Consider the following 21,324-nt stretch of genomic DNA (forward strand, 5'->3'; position numbering starts at 1 on the left):
TTACCTAAACATGCATAAAATTTAGTTGTACCTAGAGTGCTAAATTTTTACTGTTTGCATTTTATACTCGTTATTATACTAGTTAATTTTATTCTTTGCCAGGGGATACTGAGTTTTAAGCATTAACTTCAAAACCAGGTTTTAAAGTGTTTTCTCTATCCTCTCTGGTTCCCTAGTTAAAAGATTTTGTTGTTATTTTCTTTCTTTTATAAAGTTAAAGCATTCAAAAAGAGTTTTTTGTAGTTAGATTGTGGAAGTGAATTTTCATCAAGTAACTTATGTGACTGAATATGCTTACAGCAAATTATTTTAAGCTTTAGACACTTTTTTTTTCCCTTGGCTCTAATAGACCTGGACCCCCACGGAACCTGTTCCAAATGGAGGTGTTCTATATAAGTAGCACCTTCCAGAGGGGCACGGTTTAGTCTTATTTGTGTGACCATAAATTATAGCATAGTGTTTTCAGTCAAATGTGTGGTCTTAGGTACTGTTAAAGTGATGACTCTAGTAAACATTGAATATTCTTTTATCATTATATATTTATACCCTGAATATTACAGAGGATGACATGGGCAGTAATCATAACTCCATTTTAATATGTTGTCCTGTGCATGTCTGAACTTTTATCTTGATATGTTTCTAAAACTATTTTATTAAGTAAATGGTGTTAACAGTTATTTTGCAAATAACAAAATGTAAATGGTATGTTAATACCAAAAAAAAGTGCTTTCTAGAGAAGGCAAAGAACATTTTGGCTACAAATGGACACTGTGGTTTTGTCTTTATGGAATAACTAGCTTTTATTTAAAATTAAACCCATTAAGTCCCCAGTAGAAGGAAGATAGTAAAAAAAAAAAAAAAAAAAAAAACCTGTTTCCTATTTCCCTTCCTCCTATTCTCAGTATTCAGTGATCCTGTATTGCTTTTTTCCAAATCCTTCTGAATAATGTTAGTACATTTTATGGATTCAGTTATTCTCCATAAATTCTATCTGGGTAAATTTTACTGTTATTTTGGTTGAAACAAAATATCTAAAACTAGAGGGAATGTTTGAAAGTTTCTTAAAAGAGGTGAATTGACCTGTAAACTGAGCGATAGTTTATTATAGCAATAGAATGGAAATCTGCAATATAATTTCAAAAAATAAGTCTTGAGTTGAGGTTTAAAATAGTGACTTAAAATTCTATAACCTGGATTAACCTTACTGATGTCTAAGAACCATTGTCAGGTATATGAGTGGAGTTACTCATCTAATTTCTCATTTCTTCTTTCAAGTGGCTTGTTTGTTTTGTCCTTCAACCAATGACTGCCTTGCCAATATTATGTTTTCTTCTTAGTGATAGTGCTGGTTACTGCTTCCCTTGTTGAGGTCTTGCTTGTCAGGAATAGACAAAGCACACAATATGCCTTGTAGGTGATAGTGACAAACAGGCATCCTTGACTCTCTAGATCAGCATGGAAATGTCTGTATATGTACTGTTCAGTAATAGTGGCCACTGGCCACATGCAGCTGTTGAGCGCCTGTAGTGTGGGTCATGAATCTGGTAAACTGAACTTTTAATGTTCTCTAATTTTAATTAATTTAATTATAAATAACCACATATGGCTAGCGGTTACCATGTTGGACAGCACAGTTCTAAATAGATTTAATCAGCATTATTCTCACAGATCGTATATAATTTTTGTATACATGAGCTTTTACATCACAAGTAACAGCCTTTTCACATTAAAGGAATTTTCATTATATCACAGTAAAACTGGTAAAAGAAAAAAAAAGAAGTATTAGCTCCAGGAGTCAAATTTGGTTTGGATTCAAAGCCCCAAAGCCTAACTGATTTAGGTGTCTAACTTTAGAACGTCACTGGAGTGCGTCAGCTGAAAAAGAAAGAAGTAATGTAAATTGTTGACCTGTGATTTGTGACTTACACTTCTTACTGGCAGAGCTTGCCAAGCGGGTGAAATAATTCTGTGCTTGTCATCCCTTTAATAAAAGAAAACATTGCCTAAGGATAGAGAAGTCCACATCTTCTGGGGGTAATCCATATATTCCTAATTATAATGGATTAATTACACAAAGAATGGTCACTGGGGTAGCCTGGGGAAGGGGTAAAAATGTAAACATTTAAAAGAATACTTTATTAAAATCAACATTTAAATTGATGGAAATGGCTGTTGCTAAGCAGAATAATGATGAGAATTAGTAATGCCTTTAAAATGTCAAGAAGGCTTGTCATAGAACTGAAGTCCAAATACGACATTGTTGATTTTGTAATCCATTTCATACTTGCTAAAAAAAAAAAAAAAAGGAATTTTCATTTGTTGTAAAAAAAAAAAAATGTTTTCTGGACTGTTGTTTTTATTCACATTTAGTATCAGAATACCCTTTCTCAAAATCGAAATGATTCTTAAAATATTTAGATCACTATAAGAAACAACTGTTTTAGCTTCTAATGGATAAACATCATTTTGCATTTTGTTTTAGAAACCCAAATCAGTCATGGTTTTGTAAAATTTTATGTAATTCTATTAAGCCATAGTTTTGATTTTCTCATTGTTATGTATTTGGTTTTAGTTTGTACTTTATTGATTTTGGATTAAGCTATGGGTTTCTTTTTTTTTTTGCTGATATTTTGCTGATATTTGCTTCCTAGTGTTGAGGGGACCAGTGTGGGGGCGTGGAATTGGGTAAATTTTGATGGCAGCTCTACAGTTAACATATACTCATGCTACCTTGAATTGACCATTTAAAAAGCTAGTTGTGCAGCCTAGCAGGCAATAGTTTCATTTAATGCTGCCAGAATTGTGGCACAGGGTAGTATGAGATAAACTTACTGCCTGACTCCTTGTCATCACAAGTACTATCACTGCTGCTTTTACTGTCTTCATGAAAGGAAGAAACTAATGCCCCTTTCCCATTAGTTGGAAGTAACAAATACATATGGTACTTTTAAGGCTGACTTAAAGGGCTAATAGAGGAATATGGAACTAAATAAGACTTTTAGAAAAAGCTTTAAAACAACAGAGATCTTAAAATAGAAAATTGAAGTTGAAGAGAAGATGGTAAGGCCAGATAATAGATCAGAAACATTATTTTTAAAGAAACAATGATCTTTAATAAAAAGGAATTTGTGGTCTCCGACTTCCCACCCTCAAAATAAAGGGAACTTGACTAACTGAGCCAAAAGGTTTTCATAGGTTCACTATTCATCTGTCACATCAGGGGAGGACAGGCTCAGCTGCTATTTACGTCTCTGACCCAGGCTCCTGTTTGACCTAAGTCTGTCTTGATGCAGCAGCACAGGCCAGCGAGGAGGCAGTGTCATTTCGCCGTGAACGCAGCACATTTAGGCGCCAGGCAGTACGGCGCCGGCACAATGCAGGGAGTAACACTACCCCTCCTACATTGCTCATCGGATCACCCCTAAGGTATGGTATTTTAAAATTCCACCAAGCTTAGCATGCATGTAACAGACCTCTAACCTGTTTTGTCAGTCCCAAGAAAGCATTTATTAAATAGCTTTGTTTTTTTTTCTTCCAGTTTCTCTCCTCTACCTTTAAGCTTCTTCAGGCTTTCTCTGCATGCGACTGTGAGCTTATTGCATTACGCATGTCTTATGTTGCATTATTTAAACAAAATGATCAGATTGGTTTAGCCAATTTTAAATCACAAAAATTATTTTAGGGCAGTTATAAAAATGTAAAGCTTAAGTCAGCTTTTCATTTTTTTCCTACTCCAAATCAGTAATATTAATGCAGCGTCTTTCCCCAACACCTTCAACAGTGTTCAATATGAACAAATATGGACTGAGTGGTGAGCTTGTTGAGGACATCAGCTTGATAAACCAGTTTGATTATTTTATTTCACTAAAATTTGATATATTTTATTTTGCATTGCTTAAAAATTAATCACCAGGCCCTAGTAAATGACATGGAACTAGAATATTTAATTTTCGGTAATGTGTGGTCAATTGGAGATATACGCGGGTGAGTCAAAAATTACCCGCATTCTGGCTGTAGAATTTATTTTCGTTAACTTTTAGAAAATACATCATTTATCAACATAATCTCCTTGCTTTTCAATACACTCTGTCCATCTGTCAACAAGCTTTCATATTCCCTCATTAAAAATTGTTTTAGGCTGAGCTGTGAGCCACAAATGCACTGCTGTCTTCACTTCTCTATCAGAAGTAGATCTTCATCCTCATAGGGCTGCTTTCAGGGGACCAAACAAGTGAAAGTCCAATGGAAGAAGGTCAGGACTATAGGGAGGATACTTTAACACCTCTAAATTTGCCACATAATCCACTGTCACTCGTCTATTTGACAGAATCATTTCATGTATACGCTCAGTGCTGTCATCAGCCATGGACGTGGACGGGTCCCTGGCTCCTTCTTGATGGCTAACACTTGTGTGACCTTCCTTGAACTTCTCTATCCATTCATACACACTTCTTCACGACAAAACACTTTCTCCATACTGCTCATAAAGTCTTCGATAAATAATGGCACCACGTACACCCTCAGACCACAAAAAACGAATCACTGCATGCTGCTCTTCTTTCGTGCAAATCACAAGTAGGGTATCCAGTTTTGCTCGCACCACAGTTATAAATGAACTGATGTAACACGTTCACACCTGCACAGCAGTGACTGGGGAGACAGTAGCCTTGAACGGAGAGTGCTGATGAGACACTGCGGCCAAAAGAAGTTTTAATATAATGGGAGGGCGGATAAATTTTGACTCACCCTTGTGTATATATATGCATGCATATATATTTGTATGTACATTTGTATTGAATTTCTCAACCTCTGTAGTATGCTGAACAACAAAAAAAAAACTTTATTTTTTCCAATATTCCTAATTAAGAAAGCATTTATTTATAATCTGAGTAATTTTTTATTGAAATTCTTAAGCTTTTTTATTCGCAATTATTTCATATCTAATGAGCCTATGGCTTGAATTAGAAATATAAAAAAACCTATTCAAAAGACTTGTGCTTCATTTTAAGAGTACAGATATGGACGAAAATATATGTGCTTGCTTAAGCAGTGCGTATGTTATTATAGCATATGCTTTTATTAATCTGTGTCCAAAACCACCATTACCTAAATTATTTTCCTACATTTTGAAATTCAAAAGGAAGAACATTTGGTGAAATAACTGCTGTTGAATGCATGGTAGGTTTGAAGCGATAAATCCCTTCCCTTGTTAAAATCTTGTTCATGAAAGTAGCAAAATCCTTATTTCTTTAACTTACTGCTTTATTTTATATTCCTCCTGGGATTTAAGACAGTTACTTTTCTGAGTTTGACGTTAAAATCAGGAACTTCATCTTTCATAGATCATGTTCCTAATTAATCCTGCAGTAATGTATAATTTATAACGCAGTATGGATTAGTTAAACCAATATTCAAAATATAAAAATGGGAAAGCAACCACTGAAAAGAAACATTTGATCCGGAAATCTTTTCTGAGTGCCTTTGCTTTTTGTGAGTCCTCCTCTTCTATTTCCTTTGCTCCCTGAAGTAACTTTTTTTTTGCTAATGGATTTGGGGTGTAGTCCCAGCCTGCAGAAAGAGTTCACCATTTCATTTTACTTTTTCTATTTTTCTAACCTCTTCTTTTTTCCCCTTGAATAATAACTTGCCGTAAACGTGTTCTTTGCTTACCTTCTCACTCCGTGTTGATATTTCTTACTCCTTTTTTTAACCATTTTTTAGCCTTTAAAAATCTTTTCATTCTTTGGATCTCACTCACTAAACAAATGTAGACAGATTTGGTTTTTTTTCTCTGCCTGGTGGAATATTAAAGAACTGTTCTAACTCCAACCAACCACATAGGATTTCTCCATGTTTTTCTAAGGTTTTAAATATGTCACCATTCATATGAGGATATGTTGTGTGCCTTTTATTTGTAAACAAATACATTTTGTTGTTTACAGAGGGCTCACATTCAGATTTTTAGAAAGTAGTCTTCCAGTAGTCAGTCAGCATATAGATTTTGTTAAGGTTCCGTGATATTTGCAGTACAAAGATTGCACGTATCTTAAAGAGGCTGACTTCGTCATGAAAGAAATAAGATAAAATTTAGTTGTGAGGAATTAGGAGAAACACCAATTGAATAAAATCATCTTTTTTAATTGCAAAAATATTCAGGTAAAGTATAGTGGTATTCTCAATGTGAGTTACATAATAATAATCTCATCTTTAAATATAGGATAGCATGGTTGTGCAAAACTTGAAAAACTTGTTTGTCAAAAAGAAATGGAATAGGTATGCTAATACTTTAATTATAATTACTCTATAAATATCAGCAAAATGTATTAACTTATTTTAAACTTTAATGAATAGTGTAAGTAATTGTCAGTCTAAAAAAAGCAACTTGGTAAAATATATGTCTCCAAGGATTGGGGGTGAATCATCCATTTCCTTACAAAGAAAATTTGCGTGTATTTTTTATGCTTATTAGAATATCCTATTTCAGAATTTTTTTTTTTTAATGGCCACTCTGCACGGCATTTGGGATCTTTGTTTCCCGACAAGGGATTGAACCCACGCCCCCTGCAGTGGAAGCTCGGAGTCGTAACCACTGGACCACTGGGGAAGTCGCTCAGAATGTTTTTTTTTAAGGTTTTTTTTTTTCCCCATTTTGTTAGCCTTGTAGGCCCTTATTAATTCTTCCCATTTACTAGAAATAAAAACAAAGATGAATATTTAAAAATTCTGTAATACTAAGAGTTAGTTCTATATTTATCAGCCTAAATGTGGTATCTTTTAGAACTTTACTTAATGGACTGGAATGAAAATAAATCATCAGTGCATTTGGGGAAAGGGAAAAAAAGCTTTACTGTACTCTTAGATTTATTTTTTTTAATATAAGATTGAAAGACTTGTAATCAAATAAGGTCATAGTCATAACTGAGTCCATAATTGAAAATTCGTATCATTTTGTGGTACTCAGGAATGAATCCACCAAATATTTGTTGTTTGTGTACTGTGTTCAAGACACTCTTCTGAGTGTTCTCTGGAATCTGGAGAGTCATAGCAATAATGTGAGTTTATTGTTTAGTTGGGGAGATACATACAAAGATAACTAAGAGTATAAGGCAGAATGTGTCAAATACTAAATAAGTGGTACAGAGGAAGGAAAGCTCAAGACCAACTATAAGTTTTTATCATTTAAATTAGAAAAGTTAATTAGTAAATTGCATGTCAGTGATGCTACTGATAGCCAGGAGGTTAGAAACCTTAATTTCTACCTTTTGCTGGGTTGTGAAATAGTTGCTACCTTTTCTGAAACTGGTAGTTTTGATATGTAATTGATATTGTAAAAAAGATTAATTTTTGTCAATTATTAGTTAACTTAAGGTGAAGTATAACCCTCCAGGAATAGTTTTCCTAGCAATTTGTGCAAAAATAATGGGCCTTTTTCTTGTTGAAAGATTTTTGAAAACAGGAATTCAAGGGACATAAACATTTTTTGTTTAGCTTTTGATGTTCAGAAACTTGACATTTACAGCTATATAAATTTTGGCTAATTTTCTTTGTTTCTATATTCTGGAGTTGATTTTCATGCATTGCCTAATATTTTGAAAACCTTTTATATGTAGATATGTTGAAGATTAGTGTATTCTCAATACATTCACGTTAGAATACATCTAACTGCCATAGAACACGTTTGTTTATGACTTTAAGTGAAAAAATTAATGGAAAAATTTGAGTATATATATATATACACATATATTATAAAATTTTGTCTTCTGAATCTGAAAGGTCATAGTACTTAAGCTACTCAGTATTTTCTGCCTTGTGAAATTTGGTCATTTTGATAAGGTTTATGGATAAGTTTAAATAGCTTCCAAGGACAAACATACTATTTATGCACATAAGAAACAAACATATTTTAGTATATTAGTTCCCAAGATCATCTCTTGATTTATTTCTGTTGCACAAAGATTCTACTCCAAAGATGTTATTAAGTGAATGCTTTTATAGTTATGACTTAAAAAGTTGTGCTGGTAAGCATTAAGTCAGTATTTTGCAGATTTATTTTTTTCATATGTTGTATACATTCCTGTGTTCTACTTAAGAGTATGTACTTTTTATTGACTCTAAAAGAAGCCTAAAAAAATGAATGTTTCAGGTAGGGTGATTAATAGAACTTTCTGTGGTGGTGGAAATATTCTATAATCTGCACTGTCCAGTGTGGAAGACACTAACTACTAGCTTCTGCCCACTCTGGTAGCTGTGGTAGCCATGGTAGCCACTAGATGTGTTACGTGGCTCTTGAGCACTTGAAATATGGTTAGCATGACTGAGGAACTAGCATTTTAATTACTTTAGTCATGCGTGGCTACTGTATTAGACAGTATAGTTCCAGAGTGGGTTCTGTTACCATAACCACAGCTTTAAGCAACATATGAAGTATTTTTTACTTAGTCTTTTATTTCATGGTTACAGTTGACCCTTAAACAACATGGGTTTGAACTGGATGGGTCCAATTACATGTGGATTTTTTCAGTAATAAATACTACAGAATGACATGATCCATACGTGGTTGAATCTTTGGATGCTGAACTGTGGATGAGGAGGAGCACTATAAGCTATCCGTGGATTTTGAACTCGGGAGATTTGGCACCCTAACTCCCGTGTTGTTCAAGGCTCAACTGTACTTTAAATTACAGCTCTCTTCCCAGTCTACGAAAGATTAGTTTGTGGTTTTATAGACATCAGAGAAACCACTGCATTTGATTCAAAGTATTAGCGAGAAGTTAATACTCATGAGAATGATAAAGTTACTAAATAAGGCCATTCTAAGTAACATTCTTCTTTTAATTCCTAAAAGGTTTAATAATAGTGCAGAGTTGCATTGAACATCATGTAGAGAATGACATATAATAACTATACTCGGGGTCTCTGCACCCCCTCCTGGTGTCTGTGCCAGAAGCTATTGTACTTTCTCTCCTTAATAAACTGTTACTCTGCTGCTTAAAATAATAATAATAATAATTATACTCGAAGTGTTTTCATGAATTTCATCAGTTTAAATTTGAGTGTTATACTGAGAAAATAAAAATTCAGTGTTTTAAAATAAATATATAAAGATATAAAATGAGTTAAGAATATAATATAGTTTTTAAATTTTATCTAATTTTAGATAATTTAGATAATTTTAATAAATTTATAATCACAAAATACTAAGTATTTTTAAATTTTTATAAAATTTAGAAAAGACTATAATATCCATTGAGAAATTACTGGTTTCCAAATTATTTTTAATGTTTTCTAAAATGATGGGTTCTTATGATGAAACTTTGGCATGAATTGGAAAAGATAAGAACAAAATTCACTAAGGGAACATAATTATTGTAAACTAACACCTGTATATAAAGCCTATGGCCTTATTTCAGAAATCTGTAGGCTTTTTATAGAAAAAACACTTTATATATTAATTATATTTCTTTTTATTTCATGTGATTGAGTCATTGTTTTTTATTCTAGTTTTCTCCACTAGTTTGTGATTTTCTTTTGATTCAAAATTGTCATCTTGGTTACATTTGATAAAGATTTGGTTTTCAAGTGCATAGAAATTTTGTTTTATTGTGAATTTGAGATGCCAGAATATTTGAAAGAACAATTCTAGAATAATTATATCAGGGTTATTTATAAAAGTGCATATTGAATTGAAAAATAGGTTTTGTGACTCTTCTTTGCTGCTTTCTTTTTCCTTATACTAGAACTTTGTTGACTTGAGGTGGAAAGATGTCACAGACTGGTTGCTTTACATATACATTGAATTTTTCCGGGGTTCATCACCGTGAATCACATTTCTAAGGAGCAGAAATTTTAAGCCAGCAGTATAAACGGCGTATTTTACAAAGTTTGTTGGCTCTTTCTTAAATTACATTGAAATCTCTCCTTTTTTTTTTTAATTAGTTTTCTATATTGACTTCTAGCTATTGTTTTCTCTTTTCTTCCCTGTAATGTCTCCCCAATCCATGTTTTTTCCTAGCCTTCAAGATGGTCAGCAAGGCCAGCAGTCCACAGCCCAGGTCAAAGTGCAGTCCCGCCCCCCTTCCCAGGCTGCAGTGCTCAGTGCTAGTGCCTCCTTGCTGGTGAGAAATGGGAGTGTCCACTTAGAAGCATCACATGACAATGCATCTGCTGTAGGCGGCAGCAGTTTGCACGATGAACTTGGTATGCAGGCCTTATATAATCTTGGTGACATAAAAGTTTGATGTAGCAGATAATGGGTAACAATGATTATAGTTCTTTCCTGAGGTAGCTTCATTTTGGAACTATGCATAAGAGCACTTTTTATAGGATTTGCCCTGTGTGTAAGGAAAATTTGACTTTTGCCTTTCCCTTTTCTGTTTCTTTCAATTCTTACTCTACATTTTCTTTTGAGCATGTCTGTTATTAATAGGTAAAGTATTAATAAATGTTCATGCTTTGCTGTCCTCTTATGATGATTTGGGCAGTTTTATTGTTTCTTGGCATTTGTACCATGTGGCGAAATGTTGAGTTTTAAAAAATTATTTTGATTGAACCTTAATTTCTCTGAATTATCTGCTGCACGAAGGCCAAAAATGCCTTCTAATGGCCTATTATTGTATAATCTTTCTTTTAAGTATTCTGTATTTTACTTTAATGTCTGTCACCTGAAGTTGGAATTACTATAATTCTAAATGCAATACTCTGAGGACATCATGGCTCTATACCAGTATCAAATAACTTTATAAAGTTTTTTTTCCTGTTAATACATCTATAAATAGAAATATGTTATTAAATAGTTAATTCTCAGAGAGGTGGTATAGTTTAAAGCCTTAGTAATGCCTTAAAGAGACAGTATTTTATTCTAGTTTGTTTTCTATTTCTGTCAGTTCAGCTTCCTTATGCTCGAAATGCAGATTAATAGCAATTTAAGTAAATATGATGAAGAAGAAAATATTGCTGTTCAGAAATATTTCAAAGTATATGTGCTTACTGTGATGTTATTTCTCCATGTTATAACTGTCTTTCATTTATAAAGAAGGTAATCTAGTTGATGCTTTGACTAAAAGGATATATGGTATAGGGTGCCCAAATTAGGTATAATATATAGATGCCTCCCATTTTGTAAAAACCCTTAGTTACAGAGTGAATTAGTAAGTAGATATGCATATTGATGAAAATTGTCATCTTTAGCAAATCTTATAGAAAGTTGCAGATGGTCACCTAAGATATTTATACATTAGAATGTATGATGATTTCTAAATAAAATGAGAAGGCAATAAAACATTTTAATTTTAGAGTGCTTTTGCTTTTGAGTTTGTAATTTGAAGAGGGCAGGAAGTCTGTAAGGAGGGTGTTTGAGAGAGTAAGGTAGACTTCAATTTAGTTACTTGCTTTGACTGAAAATAGTGGTACTTCCTTAGCTGCAAATATATTGAGTAAATAGTATCTTTTTATTGACATTTCTCTTGGGTTAACCTAAAGTTCCTGTGAACAGAGGATCTGTCAATTTGTACGGGTAAAATCACAGTCACTATCACCATTGTCCATTGATCATTTGGTAATAGATGAGGTAAGCTTAGTTTTGATCCATTTTGGATTTTTAAAGTTTTGCCAAATGAAGAATAAATTGAACCAGTAGGTGATTTTCCAGTCTAAAAATTCTTAATTTGCTCAAAAAAACTTGCTAAGCAAGATTGTTATGCAGTTCTATCCTTAAGCCACATGCAGATTATTGAGAATATGTACATATCAATTTAGCATCTACTGTTGAATATTCAAGATATCCTTTTAAAATTTGGATTTTATCTTTTGTGTTAACTGCCTTCTGATAGTTCTTAGCCTGTGGTAGTTGAATGTTGCCAAATTGAATGCTTAGTAATAATTAGCACAAAATACACAACCAATGAACCGTGTTCATTTCATATAAGGTTGGCCAAAAACGATTCTAAAAATGAACTGCAGCTGAACTTGGAGAAATTGGTAGAGACAGTGATATTTATAATATGTTGCACTCGAATATTCTTGTTGCATAGTTTAATTTTCTACATGATTTTAATTAACAGTAGTAAAATAATTTTGTGTGAATGAATTTGGGTATTATATACTCAAATATGTTAAAGTTAGCCATGATATTCCCTGGAAGTATGAAGTATTTACAAAGGATTGCTTCCTTCCAAAATTAGCTTCTTCAGCTGAAAAGTTTAAATGTGTAATTTTTACATGTGAAAATTATACGTACACATAATACATTTATATAACATCCTCATACACATACACGTTTAAACTTACATTATATACTTATATGCACTCAAACATATAGATGTATAAATGTTTTTATGTGTATACATTGTAATTGTGTGTTTACTTTTTAAAGTGAGGAATATTTGCCTTTTTCGAGTAAAGGAAACTTTCAGTCAGGCACTGTTTAATTCGAAGCCTAGGTAGTTTTCCTTAAGTGTGTTTTTGACATTTTTACTCTGTGGTATCATAATAGATAACCACATCCATTTCCTATACTAAGTCCTGAGAATCCTTATTTTTCTGTTGCATTTTAACTAACGTTTCAAGATTAGCAGGTAGCATTGGACATGGTAGAAAAGTTTATTGAAGATGGCATTATAAGGTTTCATTAGTAGCTTATTCAGCAGAGGAAAATATATTTTCATCCCTTCCATTTTCTGCAGGCATAATTGTTCATCATAATAATTTTAAAAACTGAATTATAAGTGTATAATGTAGAACCTGGTTGGAAAATTTTGGATGGTTTCCTTTCTTATTTATAGACTTCATTTCCATGCAGATTTTGTTTAAATAGTTATGTAAGTGATAGACAAGTTTTGAAGTTAAAATCTTTGAAAAGGAAATTACTGTCAAAGAATTTCTCAGATCCTTCAATGTAACGTTATTCTTTTTGTAAAAACCCAAAAACGACATCCTAAAAGTTAATTTTCTTTTTATCAGCCTTTTGTTGAACTTAACTTACTTGCAGTTGATTTCATACTATAGTCTGAATTAAACTTCAGTTTTACTAAATAAAACAAGCTTTTGCTTATTACCCAGGTAAGTCACACAAGAGACTCAGTTTTTATGTTAATCCTGGCTTCTACTTGTGAATTAAGATGAATTGATGTAGTGATGAAACAGGTTATTATAATTGATAGTTAAACTCTTAATATATAACACCTCAGAGGAATTGTTCTAGATTGATCAGATAAAATAGGGAAATCTTTTTTTTTTCTGTGTATGAAATTAGTGGTGATGAGGATATGTTTTGAGAAGTATATATATAATTATTTTCATGTGAAAAATAAAAATACTGTTATAGGCAAGAAATGAGGACAACGGAGTTTTATATTTATCAAGACATAAACATAAAATATACAAATATCATAGGTAGTGTTCCTCTGAATTTAAGACTTTCTTAATTTCACTAATGTGTTAGAGGTTTAAAGAGTGATGAATTGATTTTTCTAAGGTTTTCTTTTGTCTCATTACTGTACAAGTATTTACAAAGAAGATATTCTTTCTGATAACCCACTTTACTACAGAATTTATTACCTTGCAAATGTGGTCAGCTCTAGAAAAAGACTTCACGGAAATCTGGCGACACCCTATTGCCCTTCTTAAGCAGTTTATAGCAGCTATGCATTAAGGAGAAATACAATTTGGAGGCTCTTAAATTTTTTTCTTTAAAAAGCAGAGATTCAGATGATCTATGATACTTTCAGTGATTTTTATGTTAGTGCTTAAAAAAGATTATATGTATCATGGGCTACTCTGTAATATTTTGGGCTGTGTCATTAAGTACGGCTTCTCATTACTATAAATACAAAGTCAAGATGGCTTTAAGGAACCTTGGGGTCCATACTTCAGTCTCCTGTGCTACAGTAGATCTTTTTCGTTCATCTAAACTAAAAGTTAATATTCTTTTTTTGCAACAACCTTGATCTTATCCTTTATTATTGTTTTTGAATACAAATTCTATTTTTTGTACCTTTTTGTGTGGGAGGGCAACATAAAGTATATGTAAATGAAAGTAAAATGTTTATTTTTATTGAAACAGTAAAAATGCTTCATTATCTCTAGAAGGAGGAAGTGTTAAGAATTTAGGGGTATATATTCCATTTGTACTTTTTGGTGTAAGTATGGGAAAAGCATGTTCTAATGCAAGTTTATAAATACTGGAAAATAAAATGAAGAAAATTAGGTCATCTGCAATCTTATCACTCAGAGATAGTCACTATTAACATCTTATATTTTTTTCCTTTCTTAATGCATACATGTATGTGCTTTTCTAACACAGAACTGGGATGATGTTGTATGACTTTTATGTCACTGTATGAATTTTGCTTCTTGCTTTTTTCTCTTCGCACATTTGAACATTTACTCATGTTACTGTTCTTTAACTTGTTCTTAAGTGACGACACAATATTTTACCACTGAGAGCTACATGAAAGGTAGTATAGAATAGCGGACTCTAGAGTCAAACTTCCTGGCTTCAAATTTAAGCTGTACCATTTACTAGCTTTGTGACCTTGGGCAAGTTATTTTCTCTCCCTGTGCCTCAGTTTCCTCATGTATCAAAGGGGGAGTAGTAATAATACTTCATAGGTTTGTGGTGAAGATTGTACTTACTAAAATATGCAAAGCAGTTCGAACAGTGCCTGGCAGTGTAAGTACAGAAATAATCATTGGTATTATCGTTAATGTTATAATTTATTACAGTGTATTTAACCAGTTAACTAACTCTGTTGTTAGTCTTCAAGATGATCCCTGATGTTTTCTGTTGTAATAAACACTCTGCTGAACATCCTTTACACAGCCCTTTCTGTATAGCTGTGATTATTTCCTTAGCATAAATAACAGTGAAGTGGAATCATCTGTCAAGGGGAAATAAACATTATTGAGACTTTGATATGTACTCTTTAATTGCTTTATGGAAAGCTTGTACCAGTGTGCACTTTATCTGACAGGCTTTGAGAGTGTCTGCTTTATCCCAAGTATTAAAATTAAAAATAAACCCAGATAAATTTTATTTTGTCTACTCCAACCCTTGTTTCCTGGAAATGCTTAGAAGTTTATCACTGTTACTGTGGAAAGACTACTGGCATATTATTTTTAAAAGTTTCGGATGCTTGAACTGCTCTAGGAATTTTACAGAAGATAACAGAGACTGGCTGAGATACGTAATTTGTCTCTTGCCAGTCTGTGTTATAAAGAATACATAGCTTTCTAACATTAACATTCTTACGATTCTAAGTTAAAGTTGATTAGCATGTGCATTAGTTAGCATATAGGTGGAGTCTCTCATGGAGAGACGTTTCCTCCCTTATCCGCCATCAGTGACTGAAATTAGAGAGAAGTTTACATTTCTCTCCTAAAACAGTCTGTTGGGAGGTGTCTCTAGCAGATGGGTTGGTTCTTTTATCTTTCACATACAGCTTCCCTGCCTGGTCTATAGTGACTGCTGCAGTTGTTGACATTTCCCGCCAAGCAGGAGGGTAGTGGGGAGGTGGTGCTAAAAAAAGGTCAAGGACAGCTGGCCTTTATCTTTCAGATTGTGACTTGGGAAATGTGCCTGTCACTTTCATCTGCCTTCCATGGGCCCATACCTAGTCACATGGCAACTTCCAGCTGCAAGAGAAGCTGAGAAAGGTCTCTTAAGTAGATAGACATAGGCTCAGCTGAAATTCAGTGAGGAGAAGGTCCTGTTTTTAAAAGGGATAAGGACAAGATGCACACTGGAGGTCAGTCATCAGTATTTGCCACAATAAGGCAATAAGCACTGCAGATCAATAAGGTAGGTATCAGTGACCTACTAGAAAAGTTGAGAGTTACAGGTGGCTTGCAGTCATGGGCAAACAGCTCAACTTTGCTCATAATTTTTTAAATTGTAGATAAAAAATAGGATTATGATATGTTTCGTCTGTTGTATGTATAGTGTTGTCCATTGTTGGAAAGGGTCTGGAGAAATAGACAACTAAAAGATTGAATGTTTTTGGAGGACAGTTTAGAACAATAGACCAAAAATGCCTATATATTTTAATCCACAAGTTTCACAAACATGCAGAGGTACATGTACATGGATATTCATTGTAGTATTGCTTGCAATTTTGAAAAACTGTCAACAATCTAAATGTCTGTTACTAGACAACCTCTGGTGTATTATTCATGAACATAACTGTAATATTCAGAACTTGATACATATGTGTTACTGACATGAAAAGTTAAGCTATTTAGTAAGCAGAAGAAGTAAATTTTAGAAAGTGTGTATGAGGAGAATGATCCATTTGTTTGGGGACAAAAATGTAGATAAAAATTGTTCAGAAGAACACAGAAACTGCTAATGGCAGTGGCTTTCTCTAGGGAGTAGGAGACTTTCTTCGTTCTTTGTACTGCTTTTGAAGCTTTCAATGCATCATATTTTTAAAATGAAATACAAAAACAAAACAACAAATCACTCACTCTCCAAAACCTTGATTAGTGACTTGTGGGAATTTCACTGCCTACACGCTGTCTCATGCTCATCCGTCTGCTTAGTCTTTCACCTGACCAGTCCCTTTTTTCTTCTTTGTAAATCAACTTTATTGACATATAATTTAGGCATGATAAATTGTATCCATTCAACATGTACAATTTGGTGAGTTTTAACAGATGTGCACACCTGTGAAATCCCACGGTCAAGATACAGAACATTTTCATCATCTTCAAAAGATTGTTTGTGCCCCTGTTGCAGTCTGTGCCTGCGCTGTTCCTGGCCGCAGGCATCCACTGCGTGCTTTGTATCATTACCTTTTTCCTCTCGTAGAAGTTCATATAAATGCGGTCACACAATATGTCATCCTTTGTGTTTAGTTTTGCACTTAGCACGATGCTTCTGAGTTTCATCGTGTTGTTGCACATCAGCAGTTTGTTCCTTGTTGCTGAGTATTCATTCTATGAGCTTACTGTATATTGTATATTCATTCATCTGTCAGTGGACAAGTTTGTGTTGTTTCCATTTTATTGTGAATAAAATGTCGAAAATGTTTTCAGAAGTAATTTTATGTTCCCACTGGCGTATATGAGAGAGCCAGTTGTTCCCATTCTTGCTGACATTTGCTATTCTCGGCCTTTTAAATGTTAGCCCTAATGGGTGTATAATGGTATCTCATTGTGGCTCAAATCTGCATTTCTCCCATGACTAAAATGATGAGGATCCTTTGATGTGTTTATTGGCTATACATATATCTTCTTCTATAAAGTGTGACCAAATCTTTTACTCGCTTTTAAAATTGAGCTGTTTGTCTTATTATTGACATGTAAGAGTTCTTTTGCTATTTTAGATACAACTACTTTGTCAGATACAAGTTACAAATATTTTCTCCCATTCTGTGACTTTTCTTGTTTGTTTATCTGACCATTTGTGTAATGTCATTGTTATGGATTATTTTACCAAGCTGAGGAGGACTTGCCCCTTTGAAAGAAATGTGAGATGATGGAATTATATCAGAATATAAACTTGTACATTCGTATCTGGAAGGTTCACCTGATCTGGGGATTCCACTTATTGAATTAAGACATTTTGTGTTAAGTCAGAACTGCAGAACAGTGACCATGGCGGTGAAATATATCAGTATATAAATTTCTTTCACTGTTACCAGGCAGTAGAGTTTATCTTGTCTTTTCTTACCAGTCCTCAAAAGCTCTCTTCTAAACCAACCTCTTTCTTCTTATATCTACCCTTTTTCTTATTCTTCTCCCGTTTTAAAAATCTAGCACAGCGTTGCACATTCTAGCAAGAAGGACTGGTTCTCAGTATTGAAACTTTAAATTGAGTAACATAGTGACTTGATTTCCATTTAGCACAAGAGTTAAAGAGGTTTTATAAGGCTTTTGGTCTGGGACAGAGATTTAAAAACTATGGCCTGGAGGCTAAATCTAGCTGGATGCTTGTTTTTGTAAATAAAGTAAATAAATATTTATGTTACGTGTTTTCTGTGGCTGCTTTCACGCTACAGTGGCAGACTTGAAGTGTTCCAACAGAGACTCTCTGGCCCACAAAGCCTAAAATATTTATTATCTGGCCCCTTACAGAAAAAGTTTGCTGACCCCTGGTCCAGGGAAAAACAGGTCAATTAACCTGTAAGCAGCAGTAAAATGAGTCATTTCTGTCTGGGTGAAAACTCATATTTCCTCAGAGACTCACAGGTACCACTCATGACGAAAAGGGGGTGCTATCCAAGAAATTGGAACTTGTCCAGGCCTTCTCTCTCTTTTTTTTTTTAATTTTATTTATTTATTTATTTATTATTTTTTGGGGGGTACACCAAGTTCAATCATCTGTTTTTATACACATATCCCCATATTCCCTCCCTCCCTCGACTCCCCTCCCCACCTCGAGTTCCCCCACCCTCCATGCCCCAGTCCTCTAAGCAGGCCTTCTCTCTTAAAAGTGTAATATATTTATTGAAATGGCATTGTGAGCACAGTGCTCAGCACCACCAAAAAAAGAAACTTTTTGTACTTGTTAGTCATAGAGATGTGTGTACTCCCCCAATTGTCTTCTGAAAACACTGCCTGAGGCTGCCTCCCTTGCATCTCTCTCTTTGCTCTTGTAGCCCCTCCTTGCCCTAAGAATAATGCTAGAAAAGTGAGAAGTCAAGCAGTGTATCAGGATTAGGCTTGGAGAAAGCAGAAAGAATGGGCGTGAGGTGGGGGTCTATGGAAGGAAGTCGTCCGAGAAATTTAAGAGGCCCTCGTTGTTGGTACTGGGAAGATTAGAAAAACCCTATGGATGATTTGTCCTAGTAACCACCTCTTTCTAAGATAAATAAGTGAAATGAGAGTGACATTAAGAATGCATTAAGGGTTTCTCACGTTCTTCATTCACTTGAGCTTTGTGTTAGGCGGTGAGGATTTTTACTGATAGGACTAATTAGAGAATCTCATTAATTTCTATGTCTTTTATCAGTGTTTTGCCAGTGTTTATTTTGCATTTGTTCTGTCACTCGTGGCTTCAGGGAAATGCTGCAAGTGTCCTTGTTCTTCATAGTCAGTATTCAGTTTTACTTACCTTCTTCTTGTTCATCACTTATTTATTGACTTGTGGTTACTTGAAATTCTCCCACCTCAAAAAAAAAAAAGGTTTTGTGTAATTAAATTGATTTTTTGTAGACAGTAGCGGTCATTATTGAATATTTGAAACAGAAATACCAGGTGCCTTAACTTTTCTTTATCATAAAGATGCTATGTCATGGCCAATGTCGTTATTAAGTCTGAAATTCCGGCCTTCAGTCTTGTTTGTCAGAAATTAATATTTTTCTTTTAAAATTGTAACAGAGCCATATTATTAGCTATAATGAATTATGACCTGGGAGTTGAATTATGAGGAGATAACTTAGTTTATAATCATAATACATGTGAGGAGGACATATTTCATTGATTTTCTACTTTCTTCCCAATTTATGTTCATTAGAAATAATATTTAATTGGAAGTATTTTTCTAAATACAGAATACTAATTAAAATAGGGTTATTAATAAGGGAACATTTGCTTATTAGTTAAGAAAGGTTAACTGTGATTATGGTTTTAATCTCAAATGAAATATATGTAAAATTATATTTGCCAAGAAGATTTGTACGAATTTAAGATATTAATTTTTATAAACCAATAGCAATATGTACTTATGTTTTGCTTATTTTTGAAGATGGCTTTAGTAGATTGTTGTGTTAAAGTATTATTAAGTTTTTCACTGAAACCTTAAGCTAAACACTTTTTAGTGTAATTTTTTTTTTCCTGAATTATCTTCTGAATAAAATTTGTTACTTCTGAAGTGCTGTCAGTTGCGAAGCCCAGAGATGTAAGAGGGACCTAGAATCTGTTCTTTTGATGGAGTTAAGTTGGGAATACACTGTGAAGCCTTAATACAAAGTTTGTTTGTTCTGACATATGCCGTGTATGTTTTTACGAACCTGAACATGTTTGTAAAGTTAGTAGGTAGATAGAAGCTTCTTAAGAAAAAAAAAAAAGCACTGTCGAAGTCATGCACATTTGTTGAAATTACAACTGCCCTTTTCTTAGATATGTCTTATGCCTTGTTTAAATTTTTAAATTTTATTACTTGTTAGTCACTAGTTTGTATGCATTCAGAGTTGTAGATTTATGTAGTAATAAAACTGCTCAGGTTTTCCAGCTTTCTTTCTGTCTGAATAGCTTTTGGGGAGGGCATGTTTTATTTTTATTTAAAAATGCACCCACTTCTATGTAAGTTTCATACTAGCCGTCTATACATAAAAAACAACATAGTTGCAGTAATGACTTAGTAATCATCTTTTACTGTTTCATTTGAAAATTACAAAGAGCAATATTTTAGTTGATTTCAGCTGCATATAAATATTTATTATTTTTAATATCCGAAGAACAGGACTTATATTACTAAAAATTCCATGGAATGCTTGAATACTCAGAATATACCCCAATAATTTTAGTTCTGTTGAATATAGAATTAACTTATTTCGAAAATACACACAAATTTGTGATATAAACACAAATATTTATGGATACCATCCTTACTGGATTTCACACAAGCCTTCCCAGCTCTGTTACTCTTGTGATTTAGTCATTTAATATGGTTTTATAATTCTTCTGCATTTATGTAGTCTGTGATTTTGATCAGGTGTTTCTTTTTTTCTGCTAATGTAAGTTAATTGTAGCACAGCCAATCTCTGATTATCCATGCTAAATAAGGAAAGAGCACAGCATAAAAAATTACAATTTAAAAACAATTTAAAAATCTTAGTCAAGGCAGTTTTTAACTTTTTTCTTCACTAACAATTTCTGCAACCCATTCTATCACTTCAAAACAACTATATCATTTCATTTTAGTTCCCTGCTCTGGTGTCTGTTAGAGGTGCTAAGAGTGAATAACTCATGACAGTGGGGGTAAAAAGCAGAGTTTTAGATAATCTACATGCTGAGTAATCCTCCCTTGAAAAACAGCAAACGAGCTGAGCATTTCATAGAATGCTTTTTTTCCTAATTTATCTCAGGAGAGTTCTGACCAAAAAAAAAAAAAGTGACTACAGAAAACACTGTAATAAGATAAAGTATTTCTATATTCTGGCTATGACCCATAGAAAAGTACGCAAATAATCCTATTTAATAAAGTAGTTTTTCTGATTCTAGTCCTTTTGACAAATGAAGTATTGTTGAAATACTTGTTGAATTGTTGAAATGTTCTGTGAACCCCTGGTTATATTGTAAGTATATTACGGGGGTGTTTTAGTGTCATTTTTCAAGGATTTCACTTAAAGATTCTTACTCTATACTGTTTTCATTGTAGTCATG

At 33.4% G+C, this 21,324-nt stretch overlaps 1 protein-coding gene across 9 annotated transcripts in view; it reads left to right on the top strand.

Annotated features, from left to right (window-relative positions):
* The window catches only part of PCNX1 (pecanex 1), a 171,357-nt gene that overhangs the window by 66,659 nt on the left and 83,374 nt on the right, over positions 1–21,324 (top strand). For 6 of the 9 annotated variants that reach the window (XM_057734000.1, XM_057734003.1, XM_057734002.1 and 3 more), the window contains 2 exons: positions 3,294–3,426; positions 10,013–10,197. The exons of 2 other annotated variants lie outside the window; for them this stretch is intronic. In XM_057734000.1, the coding sequence (XP_057589983.1) occupies positions 3,294–3,426; positions 10,013–10,197 (318 nt within the window). The remainder of the gene's footprint in view (positions 1–3,293; positions 3,427–10,012; positions 10,198–21,324) is intronic. One more of the 9 variants, XM_057734001.1, reaches the window with a different exon arrangement.

The sequence above is a fragment of the Hippopotamus amphibius genome, chromosome 4 (genome assembly GCF_030028045.1).
Source record: "Hippopotamus amphibius kiboko isolate mHipAmp2 chromosome 4, mHipAmp2.hap2, whole genome shotgun sequence".
Classification (NCBI taxonomy): domain Eukaryota; kingdom Metazoa; phylum Chordata; class Mammalia; order Artiodactyla; family Hippopotamidae; genus Hippopotamus; species Hippopotamus amphibius.